Source organism: Tympanuchus pallidicinctus, unplaced genomic scaffold, assembly GCF_026119805.1.
Source record: "Tympanuchus pallidicinctus isolate F22 unplaced genomic scaffold, pur_lepc_1.0 scaffold29, whole genome shotgun sequence".
NCBI classification, from domain to species: Eukaryota; Metazoa; Chordata; class Aves; order Galliformes; family Phasianidae; genus Tympanuchus; species Tympanuchus pallidicinctus.
In genome coordinates this window covers 5623276-5636592 of record NW_026294746.1, presented here as the reverse complement: position 1 = coordinate 5636592, position 13317 = coordinate 5623276, and the positions used below count along the sequence as shown (strand labels likewise).

Below are 13317 nucleotides of genomic sequence, written 5' to 3'. Positions count from 1 at the left end.
GAGTGAACAAGATCTCGTCTTAATCTGCTTCATTATTTCTCCTTGTATAGCAGAGTCAACACAAGATTAGGTTTAATTTACAAAAAAATGCAAAGTCGTTTCTCATATCTGGATCAGGATTTTATCTGCTTCGTTTTGCAATGCTTCACATGTCAATATTAACGGAAGGAGCTGCACGGTGGGTGGTGAGGTGGAAATGGCTCCACTTGACTCCAGGACCCTTTGGAAGGATTGCAAGTAGCAGAGCTCTGACACCATCCCTCTTCCTCAGAAAAGCAGCTTCACGCTTAGGAGCACGAGCTGCTTTCTGCAGGGTGGTGAGCTCAGAGCTGATGCTTTCAGCTCTTGTCTCCTAAATCTTATGCAACAGCAACCTGTGGTGTACGCCTGGAGAAGACCTATGGGAAGCCAAAGGGAAGTGCTGTGTGGTCCTTGAGGTCAAAGACCAGGTGAGAGGCTGTGCCAGTTCTCTGTGATGGTCTGAGGGCAGCCTGTTCCTGGCAGCACAGGGAGGCCAGATTGCTGGGTTCTGAAGTTCTGCATGGCTGTGGATGTACATCTGCCTGTGTGTTTGCCTACACCTGTGGATGTGTTTCGGTGCACATACCTGAGTGCTCGTAAACCCGTCCCATTAGCCAGAACTACAGAATCATTTGGGTTGGAAGGGGCCTTTAAGGGTCATCAGGGCCAGCCCCCCTGCAGAGAGCAGACACCCACAGCTCCATCAGTGCTTAAAGGCCCATCCTGTCTGACCTTGGGTGTCTGCAGGGATGGTTCACTGCCCTTGTAAAAGTGGTCCATCTGGCAGGATCAGAGTGGCAAGAGATGTGTTCCTCACCGTTTATCAGTTCAGTGAGCACACTTACATCTTTATCGTGGTTTCTCTGTCCTTCTGGGAATGCTGATTGCACTGCAGTTAATGGGTTTGCACTGGTGGCAGCTCCAGATGAGTTGCTCTAAGTGCCTGCAAGGGAGGTTAGCCAAGGGCACGTGTAATACAGCTGGGACTCCCATCTTCCTGGGGAGGGCTGTTGAACTTTGCATGCAAGGAAGGTATCAGAGTGCCTGGGCACAGTGTAGATGGGGATGCAGACAGTCCCACAGCTCATTGCGCTGCTGAGACAAGAAGAGGTGCAGCGTAGTGATTAGAAATGGGTACAGTGAGTACAAGGCAGAGCCAAACACTTGTAGTTATTCTGAATATCTCCTGCTTGCAGAGCAGCAGCCAGCAGCACCTGAGGTCAGGCTGGCTCCCAGCTCTCTGCCTGCAGCCCGAGTGCCCTCTGCTGTCACCATGGCTCTGCTTGTGTGCTTGCTTTATTTTATGATCCTTTGCCATCTCCCCCCTTTGCACAGCAACATTAACTATATATGTTCTCTTAAACTGTTTTAGTTTATCTGAGTATGTTTTCCTTCCAGGCTGCTGTGCACAGAGCTCAGCTCTTGTGCAGCTGTTCAGTGTAGCAGTGATGCTTTCCAGCTCCCACAGGGCTTTTCCCAGTTGAATTCGTTATGGATGTTCTCTCTCTTATTTGCACCTTTCCAGTGGAAAAGCATCATGAAGCCCTTTTTTTTCCTAACAGGGACATTGAGCAGGCTGGGCAGTGCCCCAAGAACATGGGGACAAAGCAGCTGGATGGATGGAGGAGTTGTTCACCTCTTCCTCCCCAGGGTACCTGCTTGTTGGGAGGCAGCAAGGAAGGAGTGGGAGTCATGGAATCATTAAGGTTGGAAAAGACCTCTAAGACTGTCCAGTCCAACTGTCCAGCTGCTGCCTGTACTGCCCAGTAAACTGCATTCCTAAGTACCACACCTACATGCCTCCTGTAATGGTGACCCCAGCACGTCTCTGGGCAGCCTCTTCCAGTGCCCAGCCATTCTTTCAGAGAAGTTTTTCCTAAAATTGAACCTGAACCTCCCCTGGTGCAACTTGAGGCCATTCCCTCTCACCCTATGGCTGTATCTGGGCTGCAGGAAGAGATGTGAGCTGTGGGGATGTTTGTTCACAAGCTCAGTGTTAGCTGGTTATTTGGAACATCTCTACTCCTGACAGCCTTGTGGGCCAAATACAAGGCTGCTGGCCTCCCATCCTATTTGGGGTTGTGTTCGGCTCTGCTGCAGCTTCAGGCCAAAAGCTCTGTACTCCACTATCATGGCTTTCAGGAAGGAACATTCCCAGCCTCTACAAAGTATTTGATTTAGGGGGAATCAATCTCCTAAATTATCCTCCCTTTTAAACTGGCTAGAACAGCTGGGCTGCAAGCAACAGGGAGTTGTTTTTCTCCTCCTCCCCTCATCTTCAAACAATTTTGAATGCCTGGTGGGGGAGCACACTCCTCCATCTGTCCACAGCCTCCCCAGGTGGGTAATAATAGATGCTTCTTATAGAAAAATTCAATTAGACTTGACAAGAGATGTATGTTAGTGCTTCCTTGCCAGGGCCCTGTCTTGCTCTTTTCTGTTCCTCTGCAAGACACCAAATGCAGAAGCTATTTTGGAGGAACAAAACAGCCACCATTTTTAAGTATAATGGTATTTACAGCCAGGACTGGCTGTGGTGGGCTTTGTGGGATAGAAAATTACTGACAACAAGGTGCAGCAGGCTAGCCAGGACGTGAGATGCTGACAGCAGGAAGGCCTGTGTGCAGTGCTGTGACTGGGGCTTCTCTTTGTGCCTCTGAACAGTAAAGCAGCCAGGGTTGGAGATGTGTTCATTCATCTTGGCTGCCAAAAGCTCTGAGCTTTGGTTCCTGTGTTCATCAATGGAGGGAGAGCTTTCTGTGTGTTTTCCTTTCTTTTTTTCTTCTTCAGCTTTCTGAATACTTGGCTGATAAAGTATCTGTGAATTATTTCTGTAGAAATATATATTTTTTTCTTGTATGGTATATTGCATGTCTGCATTGTTCACCACTATTCCCAAAATCTACTGTGTAGTAGCCAGGGTCAGCAAAACAGACAGCATTAGAAACCTTCCCTTGGTCACTGAAGCTACATGTGATAGAGCCCTTTAGTGGCAGAAGGCATTAATGCAGCTGAGCTGTTTTGTCACAGCTGTACTTTCTTTAGTCCTATGAAGCTGCACGGTCTTCATTCCCATGAAGTCTGTGGTGCGTGAGAGGCTGTTCAGCTCCTGTGCTCTGTTCAGCCTTGGACAGAAGCTGAGTGGGATGGATGAATGCAGTGCAGATTTCAGTGCATTCACACTTCATGTGTTTGACCAAAAGGCATTAGGAGTAAAATATTTGCAATGGATCAAGCAAGTGAGATTATTTTCCAAGTACATAGGCACCCACTTTCCTTACTTGCCTTGTAGCTCTAGCACTGAGTGCAAGGAGTCAGTGGCAGCTCTGCAGATTCTGGAGCAGAGCCGTTTTCTTTAATGAAACATGGAGTGTCTTGGGAAGCATCTCTTGAAACTGAGTGGGAAGGTCAGCACAGCCAGGCTGCCTCTAGCAATCAGTGTGAACATCAGGGGAAGGAAAGACCCTGACAGCTGCATTTCTTGTAAGGGAGCTGTGTGCATTGAGTGGTTCAGCCTAGATAAGCCTAAAGTGGGGACTGTGGCCCTACTCTGTATTTTCAAGGGACACAGGAGCTGAAAGCTTAATCCTGGGCTTTTTCCTGACTATAACACAATGGCTTAGGAAAGATTCAATTTAACAATTGCATCCAAACCTGGTATATTGATCCCCTCACTGCTCTGATGCTTGGGGACATGCCAGGACCTTGGGGCAGGGCTCTGGCAGTGAGCTGAATATTAACTTAGAAATGGGGTCAGCTGCACTAAACGCTGTGCTGAATAAAGCTGTGCTGTCATTGTGTGACTGTACAAGGTAATGGAAGGAGCTGACCGGTTCTGGTCTCTTCTGGTGCAGAACAGCGGAGCTCACAGCAGAGCTATACTTGCAGATACCTGTGGGTCAGAGCTGGGTGTTGTAGGAGCCTTCCTGGACCTTCTCCATGCCTTTCATGAACTCCCATGACCTTTTTAGTATATCTCTGCCTGCTGCTGCTCTCCCCTGCTTCAGCACAAGAAATAATACTCAGCACACAAGCAAAGATCCACATACAGCTCCTTTTATTATGTTTGCCCGTACTCTGGCTTGGCTGGGGTTTGGAAAGCTGTGCCCAAGGCAGCAGGGGACAGGCTTGGCTCAGGTAAGCTTAGATATCTCTGTTCAGGATGGTGGCTCACTGCCCTGAGTGACAGCAAGAGGCACTGGTGGGCGTACATACAAAGTGCTGTCTTAGTAAGCATCTGCAGCAAAGGCAGATGTGTACTTTCTGCAGACGTAGTGGGCAGGAAGGACTGAGATCAAATGGAGGTAATGACAGGTTTCTGTGTGAAGAATATTGCGTGGATCTCCTGCCTGCAAAGAGCAGTACTAGTTTGGCATGAAGCACGCAGAGGCCAGGAGGCATACAGGTAGACGCGTTATTTGTGCTCCTGAGCCCCTTCCTCAATTTGCTTCTGTTTCCCTAAGCCCTTGTCTCTCTCCCAGCAATTATCCTCAGCTGCTTTTTAGGAGCCAAATGAATGCCCATGGAGAACTGTAGAATCATTAAAGTTGGAAAAGACCTCTAAGATCGTCAAGTCCAACCATCAACCAATGACCACAATGATACCGTAGTGAATTCAGCTCCCACCACTTCCCCCTACAAGTGGATGTTGAGAGCATTGTAGGACAAAGGGATCCAATCCCCATTGCTTGGCATTATCATCACCCAAAACTGAAATGGAGATCCAGAGCACTGCTTGGCAGCCACGCTCAGGTAAGGCAGGCAATGGCACGTGGGGCTGGGGGCAGGAGGTTGGCAGCTGGGTGATACCTTTCCAGTGCTAGGTGATCTCATGTGATAGAGAACACCAGTGCAAAGGGTGAGACTGAGCGTAAGGTGGTTTCATAAGTCTGTTGCTATTCTTTGCATAGTACCCTTAAGGAGAGAAGGATGGTGGTCTCTGCCAAGCACATTCATACCTGAGCTGTATGCTCTACAGCCCAGAAGCAGCACCATGCAGAATCCATCCAGAGCACATGGGATGGCCTGAGGGAAGTCAGCTCTGGCAAGCAGGCCCCTGTTCAGCTTGACTATGGTTCCACTGTCACGCTGCTGTTGGTAACACGTACACCATACCATCCTTTCCAGAACAGTGTGTCCTGGCCTCCGTGCTCAAAGCGGACAAAGCGGACCCCAGGACCATAGTCAGAAAAGGTGTAGGAGATCTAGAGGTTGAGAGAGACAAAATAGTGTCAAGCTACCGTGAACCCACTCCTTACCTGCACTGGGCCTTCAGCTCCACCTGCCCCATCCAACCTACCAGCTTGGGTAGCAATGAGGACAGTTACAGTGAGAAAGAAGTTACTGGAAGGAGCTTTGACCCCAGTCTGTTCAGAAGCCATCAAATGCTTCCAGAGGGGTCTCTCCTGTAGTCCCACAGACTTGTAGTGATGTCTCAGCAAGCTTCCAAGTTTTATGTAAGGCTTGCTGTATAACCCCTGTGTTCAATCACAACCCATGATAGAACCTTCTCTTCCTCCAGAATAACCCCTCCTGCTTCTGTCTGCTTGAAAACACTCCTGGTTCGTGCAGGTTGAGTGTCACCTGCATGAAACCACAGCTGTCACTCACCTCAGTCCAGCTGGCGTCGTTGTCCTCTGGGATGGCAATGGTCTCCGTCTTGTACTCGGCCAACACGTCCTCGTTCTCTGACAGCAGTTTCACACACAGCTCATAGAGGCAGCCGGCGTCGCTGCGTCCCGCGTACCTGCAGGGAGCCCCAAGCAGCAGCCTTGCCTGGATGAACACTTCTACTCCAACCCACTGCCTGCCCTCATTCACCAGAAGAGCTTTAGATGGCTGCCATATGCACCAACAGCTTGGGTGATGACTGGGGAGACTACCAGCAGTTCTTTGAGTCAAGATCAAGCCCTGTCTCACATCTATAATGACACCAAAGGCGACGCAGTGAGATGAGAGCTACAGCTCCAAGCCTGGTGTACACCATTCCTGCTCTCTCTAGGCCTTCTGCTGGACTTGTAGGGCATCCTTGCTACTTACCAGTCTTTCACCACAACTTTTGGCTGGGTTGTATCCATCAGCTCTTCCCAGTAGCCCTCGGCTCTAAGGTCGATGACCTGAGACTTTCGACACCACCTGAAACATAAGAGGGTAATGGATACCACCAGCTCTCTGAGGCTGGAGAAAACAAAATTATCCTCTCTCCTGATTAAGAGAAATGAGCAGCCTTACTCATAAGATGTAACAAAGTATTTATGCACATCTTCACTAGGGAATTCCTTTCCAAAGTCCCCAGGGAGCTCTTCAATTTTCCAGCCATCACCTCCATTCTCTACCTCTCCCCAGTGCTGCAGGTCTTCTGCAAATGGAAGAAAGAATGTTTGGTCATAGCTTGTGGGCCTGGAGAGCCCAGTCATCTCCCATAGGGACCCCTCTGCAGCTTGGAACAGACACACTGCCGTCCAAGTCTGCATGTGGATCACACAATGAGATGTTTTAAGTGGAGGCATGGCAAAAAGCAACACTTTATTTAGGTTGAATGGTAACAAATGTCAGCATTCCCCATTGAAATGGTTGTGTCTTTGTGGGTCTACTTTAAGAAAGAGTAGTGAAATGGTTTCGGTGTTCCACCTCAGTGCTTCTGTGTCTTATTATAGAAATACCTGGGGAGAACTGCTGATTCCCTGATTATTTTTTTTCCTTTGTTTCATTCTTTTTGTTGAAAAATAACTCATATTAAATCCCTCATTTTCTATTCTCCCTGGTGGTGTTCTCAAAGCTTTTAGCACATAGTTAAATGCTTGTACAGCAAGAAGCTGCAGGGCCTTACACTGTTGTTCTCCTCTTAGCCTGAGAGAAGAGCTTGCAGAAAAATCACTTCCTTTTAAATAAGAAAAACGAAAACGTGTTGTTGGTCTGTGTTGTGCTTTGGTCTATGAGGTGTGAAATGTATTGTGTTGCTGCTTGGGTTATGAGGCTTGGGTTATGAGGCTGCTGCTATCTAAACATCCTGCAGATGGCAAGTAGAGTTCAGAGATCATAAAATAACAGCAAGTGTTGCAGTGTGCACAGCTCAGTGATATGGGTTGGAATAAGCAAGACACAAACAAACTGCAAGGAAGGAAGCATGAAATGCCTGCTGAGCTAAGAGCAAATGAGTTCCTGAGCAGGGGAAGGCTTATCTTTTAGGTTGAGCTTTGGCAAAAAGCCATCTGGAAGCCCAGGTGCCACCTACCAGTACAGTTCTGCAAAGCATGGTTCACATTCCTGCAGGGGTCACATAAAGCTGATGTCATGGAGAGCCCTTCACAAAGGCTGCTTTGATGGAAGGCCTTCTTGCCCAGTAAATGGTTTGGCTGCATGCATGAAGTGATTTGTCTCTGGGGCAAAAAGAAAATGCATCCTGATGGCAACCAAGGTCTTTTTTAAAGACTGGAGGTGCCCAGTTTTCTGAAGGCTTGGGCCTTGTTATGCTCATCTCTCACCTTCACCACAGGGGTTCTTGATGAGATTTCTTCTTCTCTTACTCAAGAAGTAGAAGTTTTGCCAGTTCTCCGCATTCTCCTCTGACTCAGCTCCAGCGAAGCCTTCCTGCTGACACTTCAGGATCCAAAGAGCTGCTCCGTCAATCAGGTTCTTCCACTGGCAGCAGACCAGGCGGCACGCCAGCACCAGATCCACCGCAGGTATGGAAGCCAGGATTCTGATCAGCACTGCTTCAGGGAGGGACTCCATCCTTGGTCCCCTGGATGGAGCTTTCTGAGAAAGGGGGGAAGAAGTGGTAATGCACTGTTCCCCCAGAAGGGGCTCTCCTGTTACTAATGATGTCAAACTCATTAGAAAAAAAGAAAAGGGAAAACAAATATGTTTATCTAAAAGGCAGGTGCAGGATAACGGGGGGTATTTCTGACCTGAGGGCCTCAGGACCCCTAGCTAGCTCACTACCCTGAACCACATGAGTAGATTAAGGTCCTAAGTGCCTGCAGATGCTTTGGGTTAAACAAGCATGATGCTCCAACATCTTCTGGCTGCTTTCCTGCCCATCTGTGCTTGCATAGGGTTGTATGGGGTCTTCTCTGACCCTTGGTGGTCATGTGGGGAGCACTCCCCTTGTTTTTGGTCACACATCATCTAAGGACATTGTTATTCCCATTTTGCACTGATGCTTTTTTGGTTCCAAGGCCATAGAGGAGGACTATCCAGGACCAGACAAATTTCTGCTGTCAGGCAGCTGGGGAACGCTGGTACTTGTCCACGCATCAGCTACTGGAATAAACTTAAAACAAATAACAATTAACCTAAGAATAGATGTGCTCTGTCAGCACAGAATCGGTCCCCTCTGCTTAGGCTGCACTCGGGCCTGGCTGTTGGAAGGCCTTTCTTCCCTCGGGGTTAGCACTGAATCTCCTTAGTCACGATGCCGCGTAAAGCACGGGTCTGAGCGCTTCAAATCTTCCTTTTCCTACGGCCCGATAACCGCAGTCAGGCGGCAGCGCGATCAATGGGCGCGCTGAGCGCTGCGGGCTTCGGGGCAGAGTGCTGCAGAGCGGGGGAGAGAGGAGCGCCGTGCACAGAGAGCGGGACGCACTGACACCGCTTTTGTCTCAGCCGTGCGCTGAAGCGGGGAAGCTGCACTGAATCGCACAGAGCGAAACTGCGGGAGAGAAAAATCACTGAGCAGGGCAGGCAGAGCATCCCGGCGTGCTGCTGCCATAAACACGGCACGGCGAGTGGGGCAAGCAGGGAAGCAATAGGGACACGGCATCACGAGCTCTCTTGTCTCTGTACCGCAGCCATCAGAGGGAAAACATCATTTAAAAATCCCTGTTATTATTTTTACGGAGAAACAACGAGGATTTCTCACTCTCCCCTTTTCCCCTCCATGCTGCGATTTTAAAGGGCAAAATGCGATCGACCCTCAGCAGAACTCCTCGGGTAACCCCACCCAGGGCTGTCGTTCCTCTCTTCTCCTCCATCCCCTCTCCCATCACCCCATCCCGCCGCTCCTACCTCGTGCTCGCCGCTGCTGCCGCTCCCCGCGTCGCTCCCGGTTCCCCTCAGTCCCCCCCCGCCGCTCCCCGCCCCGCGCCCCGCCCGCTGCGGAAGAGCGAAGCGCGGCCTCACATCCGCGTCCGGAGCGCAGGTGGGGCTGTGGCTGCGATAGCGAGGACCGCTCGCCCCTCCTCCCCCCCTGCCCAGCGCACAGCTCCGCTTTTGGTTTCGTTCTGAGCCCTGCAACCCCTGCTGATCTCCCTGTATCGCAGCTGCCTGGAAACCCTCCGTCTGCCGTCGGTTCTGCACAGCCATGGCCACCATCAGTGACCTCCCCGAGGATGTGCTGGTGGAGCTGCTGTCCCTGCTGCCCGCCCGGGATCTGCTCCGTGCGTGCAGGCTGGTGTGCTCCCAATGGCGAGACGTGGTGGACCTCGCCACCCTCTGGAAGCGCAAGTGCCAACGCGAGGGGTTCTACGTGCAGAGCTTGGACAGGAGCATCACTGACTGGAAGGTGTTCTACCTGCTGTGCAAGCTGAAGAGGAACTTGATCAAAAACCCCCGAGCCGAAGGTTGGTTTGTTGGTAGAGGGCCTATGGAGTTTCCCAGCAGTTGGGATGTGCCCTGCAGTGCCTCACTATTACTGGGGCTGTGGCACTGAGTCAGATCCACGAGGAAACGCTGCGTAATGCTGTTTGGGTTAAATCCCTGTAAGTCACAAGATGTAATACAGCAGTGAAACCATCAGCAGTTGGTTTCAGGCCGACTGCATCCTGGGCTGCATCAGCAGAGGGGTGGCAATGGGCAGGGAGGGCAACTCTCCTTCTCTGTCCCCACCTGCAGTGCTGTGCCCAGCTCTGTCACAGCTGCTGACAGCCACGCTGAAAGTAATGACAGTACGGTGCTAAAGGTCACCCTTAAGTACAAGAGAAACACAGCTGAAAATTCACCAGCATAAGTAGCTCTCTTTAAGGAAAGCAGAGATGCTGCAGAAAATTGAAGTCCTAATGCCGATCTTTGATATCTTTTTAGAGAACTTTACGCACTGGAAACTTGATCAGAATGGAGGAGATAAGTGGAAGATTGAGGATCTGCCTGGACCTCTGGGGAAAGAGCTGCCAGACTCAGAAGTCCACAAATACTTCGTCACTTCGTTTGGGTAAGAGCTGCAAAGTGCAACTGGAGGAAAACTGCTTCCTTTTTACTGGCTGCAGGAGCACTGTGGTTAGGGGCGAGGCAGGACAAGGAGCCTTATCCCAGAGAGAGGGGAAAAAAAGATTTTAATTCTTAATACTCCTCAATCTAAAGAGAGCAATGTGTTGCAGAAGTGAATCACATCGTGTGCTGAATTTCTCCATTCTTCTACTAAATGTGGTGGACAGAAGTTGAGGTCTGGCAGACTGATCAGATATCTTCACCTGACGAAGTCAAAGCTTTAACCTCTGGAAGCATGAGGTGTTTGTCATGCAAACAGCTCGCACTAAAAGCCATCAACAGTGGAAGATCAACTGCTTTTCCATAATCAATATCTGTCATGTGTGCATAGGAACCCTTCTTGATCCACTCTGTTGGATTCCTTTTATCTGGGGTGAAGCTGAGCAGTTTATTTCTGCTCGAACTTTGGATAAAGGCACACCTCAGCCCTGTCAGCCTCGTGGGTACTCAGGGTCTGGGTGAGCATTCAGTGAGCGTCAGTCTGGTAGGGAAAGCACTGATGTTGAGAGATGCTTTTGAATGCTTCTGTTTCTGTTGCAGGCCATGCTTCAAGTCTCAACTGATTACCCTGCAGGAAGAAGGGTACTGGAATGAGCTGATGGATGAGAAACGGCCTGAAATTGTAGTCAAGGACTGGTAAGAACTGAATACTAGAATTTCTAGCATTAGGACCTCGGTGTAAGCTGGGCCTTTGAAGCTTTTTGTGCTATAACATTAATTCTTTGGGATCTGTAGCTCTTCAGTAAAGCTTAGGCTAAATCTTGGTTTATTCAGTGGACTATAAGGTGGCAATCCTGTGAAGAAAATATAGCTGTGCTCTCCATAGCTATGGGGGTGACATCCCTTTCCTCAGTTCCAGTTGGAGACTGTTTCTGGACAGTAAGGAAAACAATGCTGTGTGTACAGCCCTCCTCCTTGATTTCTCCCTTGCTCTCTAGGTATGCTGCCAGATTTGACTGTGGTTGTCGCTATGAGCTCAGAGTGAGGCTGCTTTCTGAAAACTACATTGTGCTTGAGGAGTTCTGTCCTGAGCCAGTGGTCATAGAGCAGTGGAGTGACGCAATGTGGAGAGAGGTAAGGAGCAGCACTCCAGGAGGCAGATTTACATCCACATTGTGATAAGAATCTTGTCTAAAGCTCCAAGTTGCTCTAACATAAGACAAAACGTAAGCCAGTCCTCACTGTTGACAACATTGAAGAAGAAAGATCTAGGTTACATTGAAAGATCTAGGTTCAGTTTGTAGGTGTGTGGGATTCCCCCCCCCGGGCCCCTGTGCTATTTTGACTGGGCTTCTTCAAGTGTTTCTGTTCTTTATTTGAGTTTTTGTCCAAGTAACCGAGTTGCAGGAGCACAGTTCTTGTTTATGTTGGATCAAAAAGCTTTGTTTTAAAACACCTGCATGGGTGTAAGTGAAAGTATTGCAGACATTACTTTTCCTAATTTGTTTGTTTTGACTGGTTTGAATGGCTTGGTTTGAGTGGCTGTACACTCCCTTTTATGTTGTTACCTCTGTCACGTACCAAGCTTAAATTATGTTTACCCTTCTGCCCTGTAATCCTATGAGTCAAATATGGGAGGCTATTTTATTTTATCCTTCCTCAAAGAAAGTGATGTGATGCATACTTTTATTGGAAGGTATTTTAGAATGAGCTTCTCCTAAGCCCAGGGCTCTATACCTGGAATTGTTTCACCTTCAATGTCACTGCTGGATTATTGAGACAAAATAAGCAGAATTTCCTTTCTCTACAGATTTCCCACACTTTCAGCAATTACCCAGCTGGAGTTCGTTACATCTGGTTTCAGCATGGAGGCCAAGATACCCAATTCTGGGCCGGATGGTACGGGATCAGGGTGACAAACAGCAGCATCACCATTGGGCCACAGACATTGAAGGCAAATGAAGACACAATATAAGTGTTTTCTTTTACCTCAGGACTGTTACCTGGTGGTCTTAGGTGCACTTATTTGCCTGTACTCTCTGGGTGAATATCCTGGCTTTGTCTTGCACAGCTGATGTGGAATACGAGCAGCTAGCTCTCCTTGTTTGCAAGCAGAACTTCTGCAGGCCCAGCCCTCTGGAAAGACTTCTGTCTTCATCTGTCCTCCCTCACTGTGGCAGTGACAATTCCTGGTGCCCTTCCATAGGAGGAAGATGAGGGCAATTAAATATGACACCTAAAGTGAACAGCATTTGGCTGTAGCACAAGTACATAGCAGTCTTAACTGGAAACTCTTTCTTGTTTATACAACTTAATGAAAACAAGGCTAAAATCTTTCAGTTCGGATTATCAACCCTTGTCTCGAGGACTGTGCTACAGACAGACTGTAATACTATGGTATTTTCCTGTTTCAGTTTAATTACGTGCATAAAGATGTATCTTTCACAGCATTATGCCACCTTCAGTCTTCTTTATCCTCATATGCTGTGTCACTGATATTTAATTCCTTAGTAAGTATACATGATCAACGTGGTAGATGCCTTCCTTGTCCAAATACAGCCCGTTACTGTTGGAATGAACAAAGAGGAGGAAGGAATCCCTTAAGGTGGATACCTGACAACCTAAGTGCCTTTGGACTGCACTGCCTTTTTCCATATTACCATTGTACTACCAAAGAACTTGGTTTGTACTGAACAGTAACCTTATATAAAATGTTAAAGCCACAGACAACTTGGAGATGTGGTGTTCTTGCACTTTTTGCATGGAGAAAGCAGGCAGGTGCTGTGCTGGCTGTGTTACCAAATTTTCTGTCCAACAAGCTCAGCTCACATTCTGTGTACCATTTCTTCTACCCCTGTATGCACAGGGCTGATATTAAGGCCTTCTTCCATCTCCTTTGACAGAGGCAGGTAACAGTGTTTTCCCTTGTCTGCTATCTGCTAAGAGTGAGACAGCTGACAAGTGTCCTTGCAGCACAGACACATTCCACTGTGCTTCTAACAGCTTTTGTGTGAAGGTTTCCCTGTGGCAAGGGGAGACCAAGGTGGTACAGCCCTTCATAGGAACTGACACATCCCAGCCTTGTCCTAGAGAAGACATGAAAAGGTGATGGAAACTCTACAAATAAATACAAATAAATACAATAAAAAT

At 48.5% G+C, this 13317-nt stretch overlaps 2 protein-coding genes across 4 annotated transcripts; one reads left to right on the top strand and one right to left on the bottom strand.

The window, feature by feature from the left end:
* Positions 1-4061: 4061 nt before the first annotated feature.
* On the bottom strand, positions 4062-9090 carry FBXO2 (F-box protein 2). 2 transcript variants are annotated; one of them, XM_052691657.1, is made up of 6 exons: positions 9031-9090; positions 7506-7779; positions 6253-6379; positions 6061-6156; positions 5632-5767; positions 4062-5225 (listed from the first exon to the last, which is right to left on the bottom strand). In XM_052691657.1, the coding sequence occupies exons 2-6, from the start codon at positions 7753-7755 to the stop codon at positions 5091-5093; spliced, it is 744 nt and encodes a 247-aa protein (XP_052547617.1). In that variant the 5' UTR covers positions 7756-7779; positions 9031-9090; the 3' UTR covers positions 4062-5090. The 2 variants fall into 2 exon arrangements, with proteins under 2 accessions (XP_052547617.1, XP_052547618.1); XM_052691658.1 differs by lacking the exon at positions 9031-9090 and adding an exon at positions 7256-7400 and having other exon boundaries at positions 7506-7624.
* Positions 7596-13295, top strand: LOC128084947 (F-box only protein 6-like). Of its 2 annotated transcripts, XM_052691656.1 has the most exons (6): positions 7596-7706; positions 9285-9584; positions 10045-10171; positions 10768-10863; positions 11166-11301; positions 11978-13295. In XM_052691656.1, exons 2-6 carry the CDS (start codon positions 9326-9328, stop codon positions 12140-12142), a joined length of 783 nt encoding a protein of 260 aa, XP_052547616.1. In that variant the 5' UTR covers positions 7596-7706; positions 9285-9325; the 3' UTR covers positions 12143-13295. The 2 variants fall into 2 exon arrangements, with proteins under 2 accessions (XP_052547616.1, XP_052547615.1); XM_052691655.1 differs by lacking the exon at positions 7596-7706 and having other exon boundaries at positions 9135-9584.
* Positions 13296-13317: the final 22 nt, after the last annotated feature.

Coding starts and splice junctions, on each gene's coding strand:
- FBXO2 (XM_052691657.1), bottom strand. CDS start 7,755: ATGGAGTCCCTCCCTGAAGCAGTGCTGATCAGAATCCTGGCTTCCATA. Junction 6,157..6,252: donor TACTTTGTTACATCTTATGA/GTAAGGCTGCTC, acceptor CTTATGTTTCAG/GTGGTGTCGAAAGTCTCAGG. Junction 5,768..6,060: donor AAAGTTGTGGTGAAAGACTG/GTAAGTAGCAAG, acceptor GGCTCCCTGCAG/GTACGCGGGACGCAGCGACG.
- LOC128084947 (XM_052691656.1), top strand. CDS start 9,326: ATGGCCACCATCAGTGACCTCCCCGAGGATGTGCTGGTGGAGCTGCTG. Junction 9,585..10,044: donor CAAAAACCCCCGAGCCGAAG/GTTGGTTTGTTG, acceptor ATATCTTTTTAG/AGAACTTTACGCACTGGAAA. Junction 11,302..11,977: donor GTGACGCAATGTGGAGAGAG/GTAAGGAGCAGC, acceptor CTTTCTCTACAG/ATTTCCCACACTTTCAGCAA.